Below are 23948 nucleotides of genomic sequence, written 5' to 3'. Positions count from 1 at the left end.
AAATCATCGGATAATCTAAGCAGTCAATAGCAGGCTTCTTATTATTCTTCGTTGCACTGTGTAAACTGCTCGATTCGCCTCTGTCCTCGCTTTTGTGCAGATTTTCGTCACGCTTGCTCCCTGACACGTACTCTTCTGTGCTCAAGCTTTCTGACATGTACGCAACAAAATCTTCATCACTGCTGTCATCAGCCTCAGATGAGCTTTCGGTCAAAGAGGACAAATAATCTGAGCTAAGATCAACCTCAGAATCTTTGGTCACTAATGGAGTCTTCTTCCGGGACACATTCTGCACATAATTGTCATCCTCGGATCCGAAACTTCTGCCATTTCCTTCGCCAAAACCTCTTTCTTCATCACAGCCTATCAAGTCATCATCAGACAGAAAGTCTTCGCTCTCCTCTTTATCAGAGTCACTACCAGCATCATCATCAACGACAATTACACTCTTACCTTTACAAGAAACCTGGCTAGGCTCGTCTTCATTGTCGGTAATTATGATGACCTCATGGTCGTCATCACCGGCTGCTCCTCTGGCTCCCAAACCACCCGAAACAGAGGAGGCTCTTTGTCGCACTCCGCTGCCACCAATCTCTGCTCCTGAACGGCCTTTCCTTCTATTATGCTCCGCCTTGGAAGAACATGTGGCGAAGTGATCTTTTTTCTTCGTTTGAACTCGGATTCTTGATGCTACAGGAAACCGAGGAGCCATGATAAGCAGCAAGAACCTAGAAGATTGTGGGAAAAGCAGAGAGAAGAATTTTCCTTCTCTCTCTGGGAATGGAGGACTCTCCTCAGGCCAGAGGGGAAGAAGACAGAGACTCTAAAGAGTAACCTAAGCACCTAAGCTTCTCTGCATTTCTTTTCCTTCTTCTTCTTGTACCGAAGAGGAGAGAGAGGAAAACGAGAGAGAATCGGCTGAGTGAGATGAGAGGGAATGTGTAGCGATGAAGTTTCTTCTTCTTTTACACCCCCAGCTGTCTTCCAATTGTTTTAGCATGTGTTAGACGACTATAAGTAGAGCCAGAGGACAAGTTCATTTCCTTAAATCGACTTAAAAAGACTTTGTCCGATGAGTCTTGCCTACCGTTTGCTTGGTTGGAAAGCGAGCGGTGAGAGACAGTCAAACAAATTGCAATGCCGACCCGACGTCATGATTCGCGAGAGCAGCCTACAAACACTCTCTAATCGACTAAGGTTGCAACTTCAGCGAAGAAAATATCGACCTTTTCCGCCTATCGAATGGGGTGAGGAATAAGAAAATTCGCGAATTCGGAGACTATTGACCACATTTTTGGCATCAAACGTTGGATCCCTCCTTCACAATGGTGAAGTTTGTAAAGGCTTTCCCATTTCATGCTGAATGGCTGACGTCATTTTTGCGTTGATTGAATATTACAGCAGAAATAAAATAATGAGCTCTTTTCTTTTTGCTCTTTGTTCTTATTTTGGGTTTTCCAAATTTGCTGATGAAAATGTAAATACAATAACTAAGAGAGAAGCATGGTGCATAAAAAGATGAAAGAATGTGTATAAGCAGGCAATGTGCTGGCCATAATCATTGTAACCATGGACGCACTTGCATATCTACATTCGATACACATTTCCATCCGAGCAGATATCGTAAAAATTAGGTCTGGTCAGAATTGTTTAATCCTAAAACAGGGTTGCAAATTGAGTCTTAGATAATTATTCGAGATTTTAAGGTAATTTGACGGCCAACCTAAACATTCCGAGAAATCACTATCGACGTGGGAATTCAACAATATTTGACATGGTTTATTAGATATACCGAAATCATGCTTAAAAACACAAGTTTCACCTAGGGGGTGCTATATGCAGCTAAAAGTCACAAAAGGTTAGTCTTTGTTAAACTCGGCATGCCTTTTCAATTATATACATGAGTACCAACTTATTAAATTAGACGCATTTACAATGTTGATCAAATTCATTGATCTCGCATCTATCTTATAACTCAGCTTTACAAGTCTAATCATGTAGACATTCATGTTAGACCAAATAATCATAACCTAATTCTGAGATAAGTAGCGAATCACATGAACTTCAAATAAGAATAATAGTTTATGTCGTGTTTGTTCTGCTTCTTATATATTCTTCCATTTACCAAAATCGTATGTACTAAGACTAACTCAATATCGGTGCATGAATTGTATTTACCCATTTCGATGATTTCACAATTGAGTGTTTGATATATTATTCCCACAAAATTTTGAGATTAAAAAAAATAAGAACCTACAGAAATTTTTTGTCTTGAAATATAAAAGGAATATCAACACTGATTTATAACAAATATTGAGGCGCATTTTCTACCTAAGGCTCTAAATGTGGCTATCGGAACTACAAGGATGGCAAGCAGCTGCTTGTCTTTTCTTATACGAGGTTCAAATTTGGAGGACCAAAATAACCACTGTGGAGCCAAAGGTTTGAAATCGAAATGAAAACATACACAAATAGCCTTTGATGTTTATTCAGTTTTCAAACTCGATACTAAACATTTAAAAGTTCACCTTCAAGTGACCGAAGTATATTGCACATTATGATTCCCTCAATCATTGCAAAACTTTTATTAGTGATCAAATTAAGAGAAAATTTAACATTGTTTGAATTTGGGTGTCTTTGGTTGATATCATTTATGTAACAAGCATCATCTTGTCACAAATTTTTGTGAATTACTTTTAGAGTTGAAAATAGAGTTGCATACCATTGAAGGCACTCTAATTGGAATTGCCATTGCTTATATTTTTTAAGATCCACCATTTGCATAATATCGTGGAAAGCTCTCTCTCACGTACACAATATTCAAAATGTCCGACTCTTGTACAATTTTACATAAGATACATGGAACGCCAAACCTAGCATAATGTCAAGGAAAGCTCTCTCTCTCTCTCTCTCTCTCTCGGACACACACACACACACAAACACAATATTCAAAATGTCCGGCTCTCGTATAATTTTACATAAGATACATGAAATGCCGAACCTATCAATCATTTAAACTTGTTCCCATCTTCTCTTCCTCCGTGATTTTATGAGGAGGGAGAACGGTAGCTTGCTACCATGAGACAAGGTCTCCCATGCAGACAATAGCGTGGCAACCTTGGTTAGGCTTCAAGACCTCTCCCTATTTCTTGACTTCAAATGCGAAGATGGCGGGTATTGTGACTGCTTGCGATCAAATTTGACTCTCCTGCATCTACCAACAGCAAAGCAGCGCTTCCTAATGCTGGAGACATTGCTTTTGCAAGAATTCTCAGTACTCCCGTCGCTATCTCTGTGCCTAACGCTGTCATTCAGAAAAAGAAATCTAGGAATTAGAATCATCATTGAGAGAGAGAGAGAGAGAGAGAGAGAGAGAGAGAGAGAGAGAGAGAGAGAGAGAGATCTTACCACATATGAATTATTCTTTTTGGTAAATCATTGATCCGAAACTTTACATACAAGGTTGGAGTATGTGAGATGTGAGCATTGGATGCATGTCAAAAGAGTTTTTTAAAGATGCAAGGGAGATATGATGCTTGATGCCATGTTTTGTAGGCATCACTAGGATCTTGCTATGAAGCACAAGAAGGACCGGTAAGAAAGAAGAAGAAATTTTGTTGGTAAAGGATGAGAAACACCAAAGACGAAGGGCTCTATAAATAGGTAAATACTTAGGCATGCTCATTATTGTCGTGGATATACTTACTTGGTTTGCATTTAACACATTCCCATACAAAGAAATATTATTCGTGGCAGGTTATGTTAGAATTGGTTTTCACTAGAATCATGACCATATACATCCCCTCCTAATTACTTAACTAATTGAGAAAACTCAAATTTAGACCATCGGATTGATGATTGTTGAGATGGATGGGAATATCAATGGCAATTCACAATATCGAAAGTTCCTACTACATGTGTGTGATAAAAGCTCTAAATTACGTAGATGGTACCTACTAAAAGTTATAGTTTGTATTTTTGTAGCTGCATTTACCATTGATCAGAAATATCTTCAACAGCGGTTAAACTCATTATGCACGTGAAAATTTTGTTCTACATATTTAACGACTAACTTCTAAAGAAAATATGCGACTCTTATATGAATGGATATACCGTTTCACTATTAAATATTATCCTTAACAAGAAGACGCAGTTATATTAATTAACTTTTAAACACATAAGTTTGTAATAGCAAAAGATGCAAAGGCATAAATCTGTCTTTATAGTTAATTAATAGGTAATCACGAGCAATGTCAAAATTTTAAGAAAATCAATACAAAATCTACTATGTACGTACATGGTACAGTTTTATTCTATTTATGTTATAGATTGATGAAATATTTATGAGTTCTTTTTATTTTTACGGAAAAAATTATATTATTGAAGCACATGATGATGTAATGGTATTCCTCAAATTAGGTTTATGATGGTAGTGAAATATTGAATGTAATGCTCTTTTTTCTGTCTTGCAAAGATAACTTCAATCTTAGGCTTTGTTTATTTCACCAACAATGAATTATTACAAAAATATTGTCGTAAAAACAATTACTTGTATCAATTCAAATAATTAGTTAATAGAAAATATTTTCATTAACATTTTTATGGACAATAAAAATATTTTTTATTCATTAATTTTTGTTAGAGATAAGAGTGATCTTCATTAGAAAAATGTTTTTAAATAATTCATTTTCTAGGAAACAATAGTGACCTAATTGTGAAAAATAAAGTAATCTTATGTACAATAAGAAGAGAGCTTCCTACTAAAATCTTTATTTGAGATTTTTGTCGATGCATATATAGGCAAAAATAAACTTCTTTTTGAATAAAATTAAACAAGACGAATAAGTCAATAATATTTTTTAATATTACACTCTCTTGTTTTCTTCATAGATATGTGTGCACATTCATAACAACATATTAGTTTTAGAACTTAATTTTTTAATATGAAATGCAAGTACATTGATATTACCTTAATAAGAATTATAGCTAATATTTGACATATCCAACAAATCTTTTTAAAACCCTTATGGCAATAGTTTTTATCTTAATAGCGTCAAGATATGTCATCTTTCTTTTAAAAGCATGTCTTTTTCAAAATTTTCTTTTTATATACCTGTCGCGACCTCTCTTTTTCCGTCTAGGGGAAAAGGAAGATGTTTAGGAGTATTCACCTAAAGAAACAGGCCAACGGCCCTGAATTAGGTATGGACCCTCCCAAGCCCATATCTCACACAACATTAAATTTTGTATTTTAGTTCTTAACAACCTATGTATTTTAGGAGTCGTCACTAGTATATTGGGGTCGGCTAAAAACCAATCAAGATGGGAGAGTGTTGCCTCGATTCTTACGCAACAAGAGATTTCTACAAATGGGTACTTATTGTGTCAATGTTTCTATGAGCACCCTTGCGGTACCGCTAACTTGGAGGGGTGTTTATCTAGATGGCCACACAATCTTGATTATCAGTTATAATCCTTATGAAACCACTAAGCGTCCATGCAAATATTTTTATAGGTTTTTTTCCTTAATGTCTAGACTAATCATAACCTAATTTAGAAGATAAATTTACACTAAAATTAATGAGAAGCAATGCGGTATGTAAACATGCACGAAATTGAAATGACTTGAAAATAAATGTGGAAAAGGAAAACCCGATACAAGTCGGGCAAATAATATTATATGGCCTTGTTATCACACCCTGGGATAGGACTCTCATGAGCGAAATGAGAATTTAAATGTGCATGAAACTATTTTAAATAATTTTAATCTATGTAAAATGGATTATTTACAAAAAGGATCATACAATACCAAAATAATATTAAATTAGGAAAAATGACCTTATAAAATTAGGAAAATCTCATAAATGTCATTTTTGCCTTAATTTGATACCATCCATCATTTTTACATTTTTTTTTTTGAAATATTCGGATTTTTTTATTTTTTATTTTTTATTTGAAATTAATTCCCTAAACCGATCTATGCTTGATTTACACTAATATGGAAGAGCCTAGTACATGAATATCACAAGAACCAAGCTCAAATCGATCGTTTCAAGATCGAAGCTTAGTTTGGGCATTTCGTTGAACACTTAGTGTGCATTAAACCAGCCCAAGTAGCTTCCTTGAGCCTTGTTCGTGGCATTCAATCTCGATCTATAAGCAATCTCATGTGGAACTAAAGTATCAAGGTTATACTATCACATGCAAAGAGTAATATTCAATAGAAATCATAGCCTAAAACATACAAAAACCAAGCTGAAATCGTTCTCAAATATGCGAGTTTGAGCTAATTTGGCAAATTTGAGTTTGAAGTCAAGTCAAGCAAACATGTTGCATGCCCATATTCAAGCCCTGTCACTCATCACATGCAAAATCTATGAAAAGATCAATTGATCAAAATGAAAGTAGGCAACATGGACTATCAAATGCAACAAACATCACAGAGAATGATCAATCAAACACATCAAAACGACCTCTTCAAGAAGCATACACACATGATCCACACTAACCAGCCATGAATCAATGTGGATGGGCTTGGTTTTTGCTTAAGTTGTAAACAATCTCATAGTGTACCCAAAGATTTAAAGACCAAACCAAGCTAACCTCAGCATCATTTGTACTCTCGTATAACATTCATCAAGCTTGTGAAGACAGAAAACACATACAAAGAGGAGTAACGAGTCAAAAATATATGGCTCTTGAAAACACTTCAAACACCTAGAAAAATTTCAGCCTTAAAAATCAGTTTTCCGAGCTGGTTTTCCTCTTGGTTTTCCATGTTTTAAACATGCTTAAACTTAACAAAAAATACATATAAGATTGTCCCCTTGCTTCCTAGTTTCTTTTGCAAGTGGCTCTTAGTCGAGAAAACCAAGAAATTATTCTTGGGGGGCATGTGTAAGTTGGCTCAAGTCGAGCCACTAGGAGAGTAAGTCCTGTTACAAGTCATGATTTCCTTATTTGTCTCTCACTTTTCTTAAAAACACTCACTTTCCCTCACCCATGACCAACCGGGCAAAACACTTAGAAAAAATTTCATTTTTCTTGCCTTGCCAAGAGGGTATTGTTGTGAGGGGCTTTAGGAGGCCTTGTCGATCTCCATTTAGGTTGTGCTACTTATGGTTGGAAATATCTTTGAGTGAAGTTTCAATCTCTAGTTGAAGGTTTTGCCTAATTTTGGTTATAGGTTTATGAAAATTTTACTTTTCTTTACAAGGGTTGGTCTGGAATTTCTGAATTTGGCTTTTCTCGAGTTGCTTCTGGGGGTCTCTTTGGGGAACAATTGTGAGCTCTCTCTTCTCCTTTTTGTCTCCTACCTTTCCCCAAAAGAGCTTGCTTCAAAGATCTTATCCCCTAAATTAAGCCATCTTTTTGTCGATCTTTGCCCTACCTACCAAGCCTGCCAATTGAGCTAGTTCACCAACTTTCTTACTTGGCCAAAATTTTCAACTTTTGCAACTATTGAGTGTGTGGATTTTGCTGAGATTTTCGTGTGACTTCAGCAACTTATCCTTAGCCAATTTTTGTCCACTTGCACTACTGATTATGGTCTTCCATCAGGTGCACAAATCAAACTGATTGGATGGCTGAGTGGGATATAGTGAGGCCACCAAATTGCTTACTCAGTAGCTTCGAATTGAGACTTAACTATGGGCTGAGTTTTGGTAGATGGTTTGAGTGCTTTAATCCATCAATTTGGCTGCAGTTTTTAATCAATTAGCAAGCTCATATATGGTAATTTAAGATCTTGACCATTTTTCGCAATTGCCCCCACCCAATTTTTGCAAGAGAGTCCCTCAAATTTAGCCATTTTCTTGCCCGAGATTGTTCGATTCAATGCAATTTGGTCCTTTTTGACCGATTTGATTAATTAGACTTAACCCAAGTTAAATTTTAACTCAATTGGGGGCCAAGATGATGATTTAAGGGCTTGAGCGAATTTTTGCAAAATTTGCGAATTGGTCCCTCAACTTTTGAAAATTGCATTTTAGCCACAACTTGTCGTTTTAACTCCAATCTAACCTCCTGGGCTTGGCTAGTCACATTTAGATATTGGCCCCAACTTGCTTTTTCTTTTCTTTTCTTTTCTTTTCTTTTTTCTTCTTTTCTTCTTCTTCTTCTTTTTTAAAGGAAAAACATCTTCCATTTAAAAAATTATACCAAACACCTAGATAATCTATATACAAGAATTTCATATGAAATATTTTGGTGGAAAAATAAGTTTCCATTTTTCGGAAATTATCTTTGGACAAAAATTTAGATGTCAACAATACTTATGCTAATTCATGATAATAATTGTTTATAGAGTATATCGTGCTTGCTCTAGCAAAGCTTCTTCTACTTTGCTTGCTTCATTCAATATATTTTATTTGCAAATCAAATTTCGATTCAGTTTTATGTTATAGTAATCAAAAAAATCAATGAGTTGTAATTTATTGCCCACGATGTTTTTTTCATGGTAACATGTTACTCGTTTGAGTCCCCATATAACACTATATTTGATTTTCTGATCATTTCAATTATAATTAACAATACTTTGGAACTAATTGAAATAGTCTTCGTACTGCATTAAAAAAAAAAAATCGAATGCAACAAATTTTTTTTTTGTCCACCTTGCAAATTTAAGCTCCATCTAATTATAAACAACTATTTACTTGTACAAATAGAAGAGAGCTATCCATTTTTATAGGTCGAATTTCCTTAAAAGGCATCAATTTAAGGATGAGTCTAAATTCTGGCCCAAAATCTTTTTATCTCCTGAAAAGGCATTAATTTTCAATTGCTATTCAAAACTGATCCCGCCAATTTTTTGTCCAATGACTCTATTAAAGATTCAACATGTGTACATCTCTCTCCCTCAGCGTTTCATTCTTTGTGGTCTTTAGATTTTGCTCCATTTTCCAATTTTTCTTTTCTTTTTTCTGCTTTCATCATCCCGACACTTGTCTTTTCATATCTTTCAAGCTCTCTCCCTTTATTTGTACAAGCCACGAAATTATACTTCTCGAATTACTCGAGCAGCGACTTTTTTCTTAACTTGGATTCCTCTGATCAGAATTTTCATTTGGATTCCATCATCTTTTGGTGTTGTTGATACGAGCATGCTTGTGTAAGAGATGACATTTGTGTGAGAGATGTTCAGAAAACGGCAACTTGGAAAGCGCTTATAAAAGTGATGGAAAAGGTGAGTGAGAGGTTAGTTTTTTGAACAAATTTTTAAGTCAGCTATGTTGAATCTTGCGGAAACGTGGTACAAATATAACTCACGGAATATAACTTTCACTATTACAATAATTTCTCACACCACATACAATACTCGGACAACTCTACACAATTCCTCACACTCACGTGCATATACAGCACACTCTACTCAACACACTCTCAAGACCCCTACACACACCCACACACCCCCTTGGACTTCTTACTCACACACTCTTAGTTGGGCACACAAATGAGGAGCAAGTTGCTCCTATTTATAGGATGGAAAGTCGGTGACTTTCCTAACTTTCTACACTATTCTAGAAGTATTATTTTATTATAGCCTGACAACTAGATTATGGATTTTGCTAGAAGATTCTAGAGAAGGGAGAGTTCTAGAGAAATCCAGAGAGAGAAATCTGGAGGAGTAAAGAGATATGGAGAACTCTAGAGAAAGATCTAGAGAACTCTAGGAGAGAGAGAGAGAGACGGTGATCTTCAACAAGCTAGTAGTGGGGTGGAAAATAGCTCCAATTTAGTTTTTTGTTTTTTCTAAAGGGATGCATGTAATTTTTGCATATATATATATAATTTTTCCAGAAGCTGAAGCACAAATTGGAGTGGATGTGCATAGTGCTCTCAACTCAGCCTCAGCTAGGTTCTTAACATATTAGCATGATTGGCACCTTGATCCAACTTGAAGGTGAGATGTCCGTGACATTTTTGTACTGTTCAATCTTGAACTTCTCACATAGAATAATCCTCAAGTAAAATTCTTTTGGCTTTCCATAGTTGAAATAAGGGCATCTTGCATCTTGAGATTGTATACCAGAAATTAACCCCTAACGTTCGTGGCATAGTTGGTGTAATCTGTGTGCAATGTGATAACAAGAAATCCTTCGCCATGGAACATTTTGGCCACTGCAGCTGCCGCCGCCGCCGCCGCTGCCATCATTTGGCCCACTGTCTGCTATCTTAACTACAAAACGTTCACCATGTGGACAACAACTCCGAGAGCAATTGCCGGCCCGGGCAGATCAAAAGATGCCGACTCAATACTTCCTCAAATGCGCAACGTATCGGCACAACCAGGGCTATAGATCGACCGACATCTATTGTCATCGTTGCTGTTGCCCTTTTATCACTTCAATACTCCTTGAAGACTAGCGTAATGCAAGACGTCCCTTTTTTCTTCATTTCTTTATCTATTCGATTTCGTCATCATACTCATAGAGCAAGTGCGATCTGGCCTTTCCATCATACTTCCTTACTGATGTGGCGAGATAAATTAGAGGTGTCAACAGTTTGATTCGATTCGATTTTTTAAAAAATCGAACCAAATCGAACCGTTAGAAAAAAACTTCCGAACCGAACCGAATGAGATTCAAACCGAATATAAACCAAATTTTTGGTTCGGTTCGGTTTTTAGTTTGGTTTTTAGCTTTCGGTTTTTGATTTTTGCATTTGCTTTTTTTTTCTATTATATATATTTGTCGTTTCTAAGAAATAAGCTCTTATTGGTTTGTTAGTTCGATTTATTTTGGTTAACCGATATTTTTATTTTTATTTTTAATGAAAACCGAATCGAAAAAATCGAATTTTTCCATTCGATTCGGTTTGGTTTTTAGTTTGGTTTTTGACACCCTTAGCTTAAACTTACTCGACTAATGAGAAATGGGACGACACGTCGGTGGTATCATCGCAACACGAGTCAGCCGGACGGCCACATCAGATCGACAGAAAGGACCAAATCGCAAATACTTAAAAAAGAGTCCGAGGATGAAAATGAACAAAATTGAAAAATTTCAGGGCGTAATCGAATATTCACAAGAGTACGAGGACCATTTCTATGCCGTAAACCCAAAAGAAAATCACAGTGACCTTGCAAGTCTCTCAAATCGCCCCTTTTCTCCTTCTTCCGCCGCGCCTCCGCTTCTCCGACCCTGCGAGAGCCGAGCGAACTCCGACCTCCCGCCGCCATGTTCCGGCACGCCGCGAAGCTCCTCCGCCGGCCCGTCCCGACGACCTCCCCCGCCGCCGCCGCCGTCTCCCGCCGCCCCTTCTCGTCGGATCTCCCGGCGGCGGAGACGGCGGACCCCGCGTTCGTGGAGGCGTGGAAGAAGCTGATCCCCAACATCGACCCGCCCAAGACCCCTCTCTCCTTCATGCAGCCGCGGCCCGCCACCCCGGCCTCCATCCCGACCAAGCTCACCGTCAACTTCGTCCTCCCGTACGCCTCGGAGCTGTCCGCCAAGGAGGTCCGTCTCCGTCTCCCCGTCCCCGATCGATTCCCTACCTCGATTTTGAGCTGAATCCGTCGCCGTTTCTGTTTTTCGCGCTTTCTTTCTTCGTTGATTGCGGATTACTTGGGTGCGCGCGGATGATTGCGGCGAGGAGCGGCGGCGTTTGTTATGTAGTGATTTTCGATGCTCTTGGTCAAGCTTTTGCAATGCGTTCTTTGTGTTGATTGTAGTACATTGAGGTGGTTTGAGGGTTAGTTCGCATTCGTGTTTGGCGGATTGAATTGCCGACGCGATTTACGTGTGCTTTAGGAACGTTTTTATATCTTTCAATTTGCTTTCGGAGCATTGTGATTGGAAGGTCTGTGAAGTAGAACCGCACGATTTGGCACGCATGGATTCACGCGTTGAGAGCTTGCATTACAGAGTGATTTCGTGTAAGTAGTCGAGTCAAAAAATTTCCCCCTGCTGAGGAACTTCACATTGTGGTCTAGGTAAACGTACTTGAGATATGGTGTTGGGATGTGTTTGTTTCATGGAGAATTCAAGATTTGGAAAGGAAAACGTTTAGTTATATCGCTCACAAAGATGAACAAAGGAAAATATTTGCATCATTTCCGAAAATAGTTAGGTATATACTGTTGTTGATGATGAAAGTATTTGTCATTGACTAATTTTTCTAGGCGATGTAACTAGATGTTTTCTGGAAATTGTTTTCCAATTCTTGAGTTTTCTGTGAAATAAACGTATTAAATTGAAGTTATACTTCAAGATTGAATGTCTATCGTTTGGCTGAAGACTTGATTATAAATGGTGCTTTCTCTTGTTGTAGTTCTGATTTCTTCTTCTATGGTTGTTGTCGTGCTTCTCGTCACCATGTTGATCCTTGTTCCATTCTGTGTCTTGTTCACTATGAGCAAAGTGAAAGGATACTTGACTATGGAGGTGCTAAAGAATGTGACCGGTATAAAAGTAGAGATCAAGCCCAGAACGAAAGCTGATTTACTAGAGAGAGAATCTCCTATGTCTTTTGTCAAAGCATTCATTTGACAGACATAGGAGCACTTTTTCAAGTGATGATAGTGATATAATACCAAAAGCATTATTTTGTCAAAGCATTCATTTGACAAAAAAAGCTCATTTACTTGATCATCCCTGGAAATTTTTCAAGCATACTGAAAACATTAAAGTTTTAAACCATCCGTCTCTGAAAATGTCTGTAGAAGCATTTCCCCATTCAAAAGCCGATGTATTTGTTTCTTCTGAACATGGTGATAATACTGGGAAATCCAGCAAGACAGACTTTCTCTATGGCGAAGGGGACACTGATTTAACTCTCTTGCTTTACCTAACCTTCTGCAACCCATGTGTAGTTGTAGAATCAGCACATCCGAGGGCAACGTCGAAGGAGATTAACCGCAGTGTGCTCTTCATGCACGATGAACTCTACTTTCCCAAAATCTAGGGGAAGTAACTTATTGGAGGAGCTCAGAGTGAGAATGTGTCCCCACACAGTTTGGAACAATGAGAGTAACTTATTCTGGAAAATTTCTTTCTCGAGTTGCCTTCTAGGGAAAATATGAGTGATGTTGTTTCTTTGGCCCAAACCAAGGATTCATTGAGATGTCACATTTATTAGTTATGGTCCAATTTGTCCTAAGTTTGGGCTTTTGTGACTGGTAAGCTGCATTTTGTTTTTCGATTTTGTAATATAAGTAGCTCATGGGTGAAGTGAGTGAGTGTCATGATTAGACACCAACATTGAGCTACTGCAGAAGTATTTCACTGTGAAAACCCTTAATTTACTCCGTTTCATAGAAGTATGTCATCTCTTTTTCCAATCAATTGATTCTTATATAGCTTTTCAAGATCCAATGAAAATAAATGATGAAAACTGTGAGTAAGAGATAAGGTTTGAACAGAAATATGAATACACAAACACAACTAGTTGTGTGGTGGTGAGGAAATAGCCCTTTTTCCCCTATTTTTTTTTTTTTTTTTATAATCTAAAAGCATGCATGTACCGTTGCTTGTTTGGTTGTTTCTAACTCAGCCTTATCATTCAGGAGTTGTTTGCATGTCACTCTTTCCTTTGTTTCTGAGCGGGTACATTGTGGTAGGTCAGTTTAAAGATGCCTGTTTCCTTACCTAGAAGCGTAGAAACTGCTTCTACTGTATTATCGCCGTTACTGTATCACTTATCTCGGAACAGTCAACGAATTATTTCTTCTCCTTGTTTATGGTAGAGGTGATGAGAAATATTTCTAGAGAAAAATACAGAAGGAGATGGAGGGATTTAAGTATTAATTTGTTTGTAGGCTAGTAAGAAGAAAAGTTTTGTTTATCCACTACATCTATCCCTATCCTTCATATATGGATGGAGTTGTAGGGATTTAAGAAACTACATGAGAATATGTATTTTTCCTATGGATTCAATTTGCTCATCTTAAATAGAATAATCCCCAGACTCATAGTATGTGGACAAGTGATTAACACTTAACTTTTCAATTTCAGAGTTCTAGGGACTTCATGGGTTTCTCATGACTGTGACAGACTTGATAGTTGATTCCATTTTTATTTTGGTTAGTCTGGACCCTTGGAACAACTTATTTTCTGTAATATTGGTATTTGCTCCCATTGTTTTTCTTGTAGTGACTACATTAAACCTGCTATTAAACATGATCTGCAAAGATGGACCACCTTATCTTCTCTGATGCCCATTCTTTGAGAGGTCATGGTCGTGGTCATTGTATCTGCTCGATCCCATGAAATCGTACTGAGGAAAATAAAGATGTGAAGCTTGTAGTGGCAATCCAAGTAGGGACAGTCAAAGGAGGTTCTAGGATGACAAATTTAACTAACTTTGAAGGCTGTGCACATCATATGCGTCGTTGTAAGATGTTAATGCACTTTTGAAGTGTGAAACAAAGCACTAGGTGAATCAACAAAGTTTCTGTTGCATGCGCATAAATGCTCCGAAGATGGACATGGTTGTGAATAAGCTCATTTTCCCCTTTTTTTAGGTGGACATGGTCATAGTGCCAGCAACAACAGGACAACTTGGTGTTCTTCCTGGACATGTGCCAACTATTGCAGAACTAAGACCCGGACTAATGTCGGTTCATGATGGAAATGACGTGACAAAGTACTTTGTCAGCAGTGGTTTTGCATTCATCCATGCAAACTCATTTGCAGATATTATCGCTGTTGAGGCTGTGCCGATTGATCGAATTGATGCAAACCTGGTCCAGAAGGGGCTTGCCGAGTTCACCCAGAAAGTGAACTCAGCCTCCACCGACTTGGAAAAGGCCGAAGCACAAATTGGAGTGGATGTGCATAGTGCTCTCAACTCAGCTCTAACCGGTTAGGGCGTCAAACTTTAGGGCTTCTCTCGTTTGGTCATTTTCAGCAATACCCTTATTTTTGTTTGATGTGCTCGATTGACACCTAGATCTGGCTTGAGGAGGGATTTTTCTGACATTTTGTACTGGTTAATCCTGCGTGAAAATTTCTTTGATGAAATAATCCTCAAGTAAATTGTTTATTTGGCTTTCAGAGTTTAAAAAATGGCTTTGCTGAGTCTCTCTCTCTCTCTCTCTCTCTCTCTCATATCACAAACTCACGCTTGTTCTTATGGACGGGTGTGTATGCCCATTCGCGCAAATGTATCCATGGAAAGTACTCAGGAGTTAAAGTCGTACTGATGGAGCTGTGTTCTTAGGTTGATTGATGTAGATTATTGATCGAAATGGAGCTTATAGTAACTAAGAGGTGAAGTTATTATGCGTTTCTGATGATGGAAGCATGTCGCCTGGGAAATGATGAATATAAAGACAGAAGCTGTTTACACCACTATAAATCAAATGCTGTCAGAGGATACTCTTTGCCATTTTAGCAGGAATTCCCGGAAAATTCCCGTTGTTTTTGTAATCATCGTTTTATGTTACCCCGTTCTCATTTGCGATGGCACCAACTTTTTTTTCTTTTGCAACTGGCTCTACGGTCGGAATTTACCATGTAAACCGTGAGTCGGACCAGTTGATCGTCCCAAGTTCTTCAAGAGGACTTCTTGTTGGGGTATGACTAGGCCTGTCAGACGGGGTGGGCCGAGTCAAAATGGGTCTGAACCAAAGTGACCTAATTATATGTAACGTAATTTTAGTGAGTCATATTTGACTCGACTCAATCCCAAAACATATATGGCCTGAGGAGAAATCCAGCTCCTTGTTATTTCTTCTCCCTTAAATATGGAAAATAGCATACTAAAAAAGATAGAAGAGAACTAACCAATGCCACTGCGGAAATAATTATAGAACAGATCGTCACTATTACAGAATATGTAAATGCATATCTCTACATTCAGTTGTTCTCTCTTGGTCTCAAATCCAGAAGTCTCACGCTTGGCTTTTCATACTGATCTTTCATTCTCCTAATATATCATAATTAGTTTTCAATCATGTTTTTAATTTCACTCCTCGAGTTTGCGCAATCTAAAATGCCGTGTTTGTAGGAACTTCGATTGAGGGAGAGAGTCTCTAAAGAAGCAATTGTACGTACTCAATTCTAACACGCATCAATCAATACTGCTGCTGAGAAGCGTCCACCATTTTGCCACCTCTAGTTATGAAAGTTCAAATCGAAGTTCTGGTAATTCTCTGACCACGAAACGAAACCCAATTGGCAATAGATGGCTACGAATTAATGCATAAACTTAAATCAGGCGATAAAGTCTACCTAACCTGATGTCCCTTGTGAAGAAAAGCCATGAAAATCTACCGTGGCCAGACGTAAATGGTTCGCTCCATACTTTCAATCCCAGTGCACCATAAGATCCAAACATGTAACCTTCGCAAAATTGTAACGTAAGATAAAAAAAAATTTGACTTTATGTCATTGTCTAATGACTCTCTAGCCTAAGAGAGGGATCATTCTAAGCAATAACAACGAAAGGAGACGTGATCAGATTCTCTAATAGATTGTATATCTGCATAACTTCGAGAGGTTCTAATTGCTCCATCTATTACTTGCCTTTGCCTGGAGTATAATCACCATCTTCATGGACTATGGATTTTTGGTAGAGATTGAGACTTCTTCCTTCTGCGATGAAGTAAGGTAAGCAATTTTATTCGCAGTGTTGGGTCAATGGCTTGTTCATATTTATGCCTCAATCTCATGCCAAGTTAGCACTTTGGTGGAATTGAGAACTCAAATAGGTAGTCTTGCTTGTAATTAACCCTTCTTTTATTAGGAGACTTGGTGCTTTTGCGTGTAATGGTTAGCAAGATACAGATATTCCTTTTCTGTCAATATGATTGATTGAAACATTAATGTTCCCACTTCAAATTATGTTTAATGAGATTATCGGGTTTTCAAAACTTTCGATTAGCTAATTATGCTTTGAAATGACTTAAATGAAGTGATGTCGTCAATTAGTTAAGAGGTCAATAAAATGCAGATGGAGGCATGGTATGCCCTTCGTGGATAAGCTCCCACGTCAACTTCCACCATCGCTATACAAATTCCGTGATGATTCAAAAAGCGACATGATTGGTAATTACGAAAGTTGAATCACTCGATTGAAAAGTTTTGGAAGTTTTCACTTTATCGAAATTAGTCCTAAAAGTGAATGATGGATCATGTAATTTACTAAAAAGTAGGCAAGTAAACCGCGATTTGTTTCAGCCTTGTCAAAATCAACCAAATTATTTAACTGAATTTAGATCATTATCATCATTATTAATTGTTCAAAATTGAACTTTCTTCTTTTTTGTGGTATTAAAAAAACTGGTGGGCCACCCACCCCATTGGTGGTCGAGTGGTTTGCGCTCAATCCCTCTTCTAGAATGGAGCGAGTTCAAATTCCCGTGGTTGCTTGTGCGACTCACCTACGGTTTGGGAGAGGTGGGTTGCCAGGGTTTCTGCGCCATTTCCGAGGTGTACGACGGTTTCCGGGTCAACCAAAAAAAGAAAAAAAGACTGATGGGCCATCATGATTTCCTACTTTTGAACCATGCTCCTGGAATTCATAGGAAAACGAGGTTCGACGTATTCATAATACAGGTTGCATTAATTCTTGACAATTTACCTTCAATCTTTTTCTCATTCGTTTTATGGGCATGTTCGTTTACCCTTTAGATTAAGCAAAGAAATGTCTTCTTATTTTCACTGTCAAAGACTTAAAATACTGTTCGAATTTCTGAGAATTAAGAAAAGATTACATTTGGATATGCATATTGATATTTAGGCGCTATGGAAATTTTAAGAGACATTGTAGACTATGGAAGTTTTAAGAGACATTGTAGACTCATTCTATATTCGTTTTCTCTATTTGAATAACAACAAATTCGTCCAAAAGGCCAAAGTTCAGATAAGTGATCAAATTTCAAGAAAGTGTAAATTTGGACCTACTGTCAATTCTTTCATAAATGGCTTGATCGAACTTAACAGCATATTGAAATAATAATATCAAGAAAGTGCACCACATACCTGCACCGGATTTATAAGTGATCTCATCAGATTCAATTAAGTGGAACTGAGTTTGCAAAGATGTCTAAGACAAATTCTACTTGGTGCCCTCAAACTTGATGGGCATCCTCTGTGTACGAAGACTGAATAATTAGTGGGTCATATGAAAATGTAAAAAATTGAGAGGTAGGCCGTTTCCTTCGAAAAGGTCAAGTCAGGAAATTAGTAATCAAAGGGATGAGAGAGAGAGAGAGAGAGAGAGAGTAAATGATAGGGAAACGGAAAGACTGGTGGTCATTGACTCGGCCTTGTTGATTTTAAGGCTTGGCTTTCTGATTTTCTTGAGCTCACATTAAAAGATATGAAAAATATAAGTATCTAGAATTACAACGTTACCTGATTCTTATGTACTTTTTATATTTATGAATGATTCAAATGTAACATAAATTTGGAAGCCTATGTCCCTTCAACTCATGGCTTCTCTCCAAACCAAGTGTTTGGTGAAAGAAGTCATGCAAAAGCATTGCCAAAAAAAGTACATAAAATTATGAATTTCGACTTGAATTTTTTTTTATAAAAAAAATCAATAGCTTGAAATCATGAAAATTACAACTCAGTTTATACGTAAAGATATGTATGCTTTAAGAATTTGAGTCGCTCCCGATGGTCACTTATGTTAACAAAAGATAGAAGGCATAATTAAGATTTTGACAAAAAATCACAAATATCTAAATCCCATACATTCACGCAAAGGAGTTAGACCCTTTTTCAATAATGAGGAGTTTAGAGCTAAGAAAAGTATAAGAGTAATTTTACCACCGCGGTGGGTTCCATGAGATAAGGCGCCCGCGATCCTTAGCCCAGGTGAAGGGTTTAAAATCAGGAGATGCGCTAAGTGTATTAAGTGTGACTCGGGGGTGGTAGGTCTTCCTAACCACGTGGGGGTTTACGGCGCGGTATCATTCTGCGATTCCTCCAACAAAAATATATATATATATATAGGAGTAATGTGCCAAACTCAATAGCCAGCTCCTAAAGACAGTAGACTGCTAGAATTTTGCCAGTAATTCACTAAACAGTTCGGTGGCCGGACGCATAGTTTCTCTCGCATGCGATGTTGACCACAATCACGTCATAACGCCATATTTATATGAGAGAAGAAATTATTAGGCACATGGTTTCTCTCGCATGCGATGTCAACTACTATCACGTCGTAGTGTGGGAAGAATTATATCTCAAAATATGTACCAACTTCTCTAATAATAAATAGCCTTGTTTATGTTTACAATATGGAATTATCTTATTCATGAAAATAAAATCTTTTACTTTCTACGTATGTAGAGATGAGGAAAAAAAGGGAAAACTAAATAAAATTTCCGAATCTCATGATGACATAATTTAGAAATTTTCGCAACATTTCCTCTTTTTTAGACTAACCTCCTAATTTGCATCTCCCCTAACCTCAGCCCACCCAATCACACTCACTGTGTTCCAACCTATCTCTTCGTCTAACCAAATGCCTCCCACAATAGATCTGCATATCCTCTCTACATCTATTTTCAGCTCCTCCACTTCGGTTTCTTCTTCTCACTCATCCAATGCAGACTCGCGTTAAATTTAAAATTTCTAAAACCCCCAAAAAAGTTTAATTTCTCTCACTCTTTTCGTAAAGAGACATCGGCTTGTTACTCTAAGGCCATTCTTGACCCATGTTATAAAGAGGCCATGGCATGCGATTTAATGCCTTGGTTATCAATCAAAGGCAAGATCTTGCACCTCTTGATGTTTGTAAGAATTTAGTCGGTTGCACATAGCTTTTTAGGGTCAACGAAAAATTTGATGGCGCTGTCAAACGCTTCAAAAGTCATCTTGTTGCACGGGGATTTAAGTAGTAGGTCGAATTGGACCATGACGAGACTTTTAGCCTGCATGTTTTTGGCAGTTTATTTGCACCAGCCTCCTGGTTTTTCTCATCTTGAGTTCCGGAATCACGTGTGCTATCTTTGGAAAGTCATCTATAATTAAAAACAAGCTCTATGTGCATGTTTTATTGTTTTTGTGGCTTTTTTCGTCTACAGGTTCATGGCAAGTAAAGTCGATTCTTCATTATTTCTCTATACTTCTTCTCAAGGTCATTTGTATATTTTCATGTATGTTAATAATAGCATTATCGCTTGTGAAACTCCTCATTTATTAAGGTCGTTGGTTACTCGACTCTCATAGATATTTGCAATAAAGGATTTAGGACCATTCACTATTTCCTCGGCATTAATTCTCATCATTGCTCTCACGGTACACTTTTATCTCAAGCCAAGTAGGTTGAGGGCCTTTTGTGCAAGTTTGACCACGTTTAGATCAAGCCTGTGTCTACTCCCTTAGTCTCAAAGACTCTGTTGTCCCTTAACAATGGTGAGCTTCTTTCTTCTCTGACGTTCTATTGACACATGGTTGACGCAATGCAGTATGAATCCACAACTAGATCTAATATTAGTTTTGCTATGAATTTGATTAATCATTCATGCATTTATTCAAATTACCTCATCTCTAGGCTGTCACACATATATACTAGTATTTAGCTAGCATGTTCACCCACAGATTGCTTCTCAAACAATATTCTCTCACTCCATTGATGGCTTATGCAAATACAAACAAAGTTAGGTCTTTTGATACTTAACAGTTCACCTCAAAGCACCAATCTTTTTACATGGGGCCCCATGAGGTCCCAAGAAGCAATCCGCTATAGCTTATTCTAGCATAGAGGCTAATTATCATGTTGTGGGTCACCGTGTTATTGAGGTAATATGAATTCATTATTCACTTCATATAAATGTACCATGAGATTTTCTGTAATTATGATTATATCTATACCCTGCACACAACCAATCACTCTTATAAAATACATGTAATGTAACCCTAATTGAGGTCGGCCCCCTCTTTTCTTTACTGAAAAAATCAGCTCGAACTTGTATAATTGTCAAACAGCTGGCTGACGAAGTCCCACTTGCCTTCCTCCCGGCCGTCCCACATGTCTAAATCACAAAAGCTAGAAGGGAAAGAGGTTCTTCAATCGAGAGAACATCGACCAAATAAATTAATGGCCCCGCGCATTTTTTTTTTTTTTTTTGGGCAGTTACCCCCGCGCATTTTAATCGGGCAATGCATAGCGTGCCAATGATAGAAACATATATAATGCTTTGTCGAGTCACTGACACGTTCCCCGGCTCGCACGAGCGGGTCCGCTCGTGCTTCAATGTGGGGCTTGCTGGCCCGTAGTTGGTGGGGGCCGAAAATAGATATATTTTAAAGGACTTGTGCTGGAAATTGAAATATGAAATTCGACATGATAATTGATTGGGTTTGAACTTTTTTAGTAGATTTTAAGTACGACCCACTTGTTAAAACATGTGGTCTTTTTTTTTGCCTCGTCCTTCCATAGATTAATCCTATGAACGAGTCTTGATAGATCTAGTATTGTCAAAAAATTTATAATGTAATGGCCGATTTGATTGTTCTAAGTTAATTAAAAATCTCGTCGATAACATGAAAAAGCACAATTGCACAAGCTCATGAAATAAGAACCATCGATAAATTTTACGATATTTTTGTTGGTATTTTACACGACATAAATCTTGTTCATTCTCTCATATTAACTTTCCTCGCTAATTGACATTCACATTCTCATCCTACTCATTTTACTAGTTCAAGTAGACCTATGGCGGATTGATGCATGAACTAGTCAATAATGGATTGTTGCGGACGGACGTATGTATGTCCTTGTTCTTTTTCTCAGCAAAAAATCAGTCTTTTTATGTAATTACTATCATGTGCCTTTCCTTTCGTTGAAGATTCATTGCATGACGGCTCTAATAGATTGCACATCCGCATAATATCGAGAGGTTCTAGAATGATTCGATCTATTACTCGCCTTTGCCTGTAGTATAGTCGCCATCTTCGTCGACTCTAAAATGTAGGTAGAGATCAGGACTTCTTCCTTCCACAAAGAAGTTAGATGTTAGGTTAGTCTTTTTATAAGGAGACTCGGTGCATTAGCACGTAATGGCTAGTAAGATATAGATGTTTCTTTTCCGTCCTCGCGATGGATTAAAAGGTTAACCTTTCCACTTCAAGTCATACTATCGGTCCTTACTTATGTTTAATGAGATCTTTAGGCTTTCACAACTTTTGATTTGATAATTATGCTTTGAAATGAATTGAATCAAGTCACACTATCGACTAGTTAAAAGGTTAGTGAAATGTAGATCAAGACAAGGCATGACACATCGCACGTAGAAAAATTATCACGTCAACTCCTGTCACGTGTTATCTAAATTCTCATGAATGATTTATAGAGTGATGTGATTGGAATTACAAAACTTGAATCACCCAACCAAAAAAGTTTTGAAAATTCAGTTTTTTGAAAGTCCGGAAATTGAACGATGGATGTAATTTGCTAAAAAAAAAAAAGCAAGTAAAACCGGGATTAACTTGTAAACTTGTTAAAATTGACCAGTTTATTTATACGGTGGTGGTAACGTTGTCATTTTCATTATTATATTTGCTAGAACCATAATCATTATCACTATTAGTATTGTCGATAATTGAACTTTCTCCCTTTTTGGTATTAAATAAGACTGGTGGGCCTATTTATCATTGCCCTTCTGCTGATCCATTCTTCTATAATTCTTAAGAGAAAAAGGTTCGACGTATTCGTGACAATTATCTTCGATCTATTTCCATATTCTTTATCGCCATGTTTGTTTGCACTTTAATATAAAAACAAAAGTATATATTTTATTTTCTTTGCAAAAAATTAGAAAAATTATTTAAATTTCAGAAAATTATAAAAGTATTACTTATAAATTTACAAATCGGTAATTAGAGATTGTGAAAGTTTCAAGAGATATTGCGGCCTTAATGTGCATTCATTTTCTGCATTTATATAACTCTAAGTCCATTTAAAAGGCGAAAAAATGAAGACAGGTGATCGAATATAATGGAAGTGTAAATTTGGACCCACTCGTAATTCTTTCATGAACAGCTTCATCGAATTAAACAGGAATTTGAAAAAAAAAACTATTTTCATTTACTTCTCTTGTATTTTTTTTTTTTTTGGGAATTGAATAAACTAGCCATGCTCATAAAATGCTCCTTAAATAATTATTTTGCCGTTGATTTAAACGTTGACTTGACTTCTTAAGGGTATAAGTGATCTCATTAGATTCTACTTAGTGGAACTGATTTTGCAAAGCGTAGTAGAATAATTTTATTTATTGCATTTAAATTTGGCGGGCATCATTTGTGTACGAAAGAACAATCAGTATGTAATATAAAAAAAATGATTTTGAATAAATTGAGAGGTAGACAGTTTACTTTGAAATGGTCAAGTTAGGGAATTAGTAAAGAAATAGATGAGAGAGAGAGAGAGAGAGAGAGAGAGAGAGTCAATGATAGGGAAATGAAATGACTGGTGATCATTGACTCAACCTTGTTGATTTTAAGGGTATGCCTTCATGATTTTCTTGAGCTCACATTAAAAAGAAAGACATGAAAAATATAAATATCTAGAACACAATGTTGCCTAATTCTTCTATACTTTTTTTTTTTTTTTTTTTGATGAATCATTCAAATGTAACATAAATTTGAGCCTATGTCCCTTTAACTTATGGCTTCTCGCCAAAGAAAATGTTTGGTGAGAGAAGTCATGCAAAAGCATTGACTCAAAAAGTTCATAAACTTGTAAATTTTGACTTGAATTTCATTAAAAAAAAAATTCATACATGAAATCATGAATAATAAGGGTTTATTTGTTTGAAGGAAAACTGTTTTGGTATTTGATAACAAAAAACTAATTGATTTATGGAATATTTTTCATGGACTAAAAAGAAAAATTGTCAGCCTAGATTAAGGAAAACGATTTTTCATTTTGGCGAAAAAGAAATCACTTTCCATACATCTCCAAATAAATGGAAAATAACTATTTTCCTTGAAAATGATTTCCATGGACAATATTTCTCCTTATTGTGAAGTTTTCGGTTAAATAAACGC

General features: G+C 37.0%; 1 protein-coding gene and 1 long non-coding RNA gene across 2 annotated transcripts; one reads left to right on the top strand and one right to left on the bottom strand.

The window, feature by feature from the left end:
- Positions 1-11075: 11075 nt before the first annotated feature.
- On the top strand, positions 11076-15020 carry LOC104444496 (ATP synthase subunit delta', mitochondrial). The gene is made up of 2 exons (XM_010058166.3): positions 11076-11456; positions 14462-15020. Exons 1-2 carry the CDS (start codon positions 11178-11180, stop codon positions 14804-14806), a joined length of 624 nt encoding a protein of 207 aa, XP_010056468.2. The 5' UTR covers positions 11076-11177; the 3' UTR covers positions 14807-15020.
- A 225-nt stretch (positions 15021-15245) lies between these two features.
- On the bottom strand, positions 15246-16335 carry LOC108960053. Its single transcript, XR_001987761.2, has 2 exons — positions 16178-16335; positions 15246-15527 (listed from the first exon to the last, which is right to left on the bottom strand). It is a non-coding gene; the product is annotated as an uncharacterized LOC108960053 (long non-coding RNA).
- Between the last annotated feature and the right edge of the window lie 7613 nt (positions 16336-23948).

Source organism: Eucalyptus grandis, chromosome 5, assembly GCF_016545825.1.
Source record: "Eucalyptus grandis isolate ANBG69807.140 chromosome 5, ASM1654582v1, whole genome shotgun sequence".
Classification (NCBI taxonomy): Eukaryota; Viridiplantae; Streptophyta; class Magnoliopsida; order Myrtales; family Myrtaceae; genus Eucalyptus; species Eucalyptus grandis.
The sequence above is the reverse complement of the archived record's forward strand: the minus strand, read 5'-3'. Positions and strand labels throughout refer to the sequence as shown.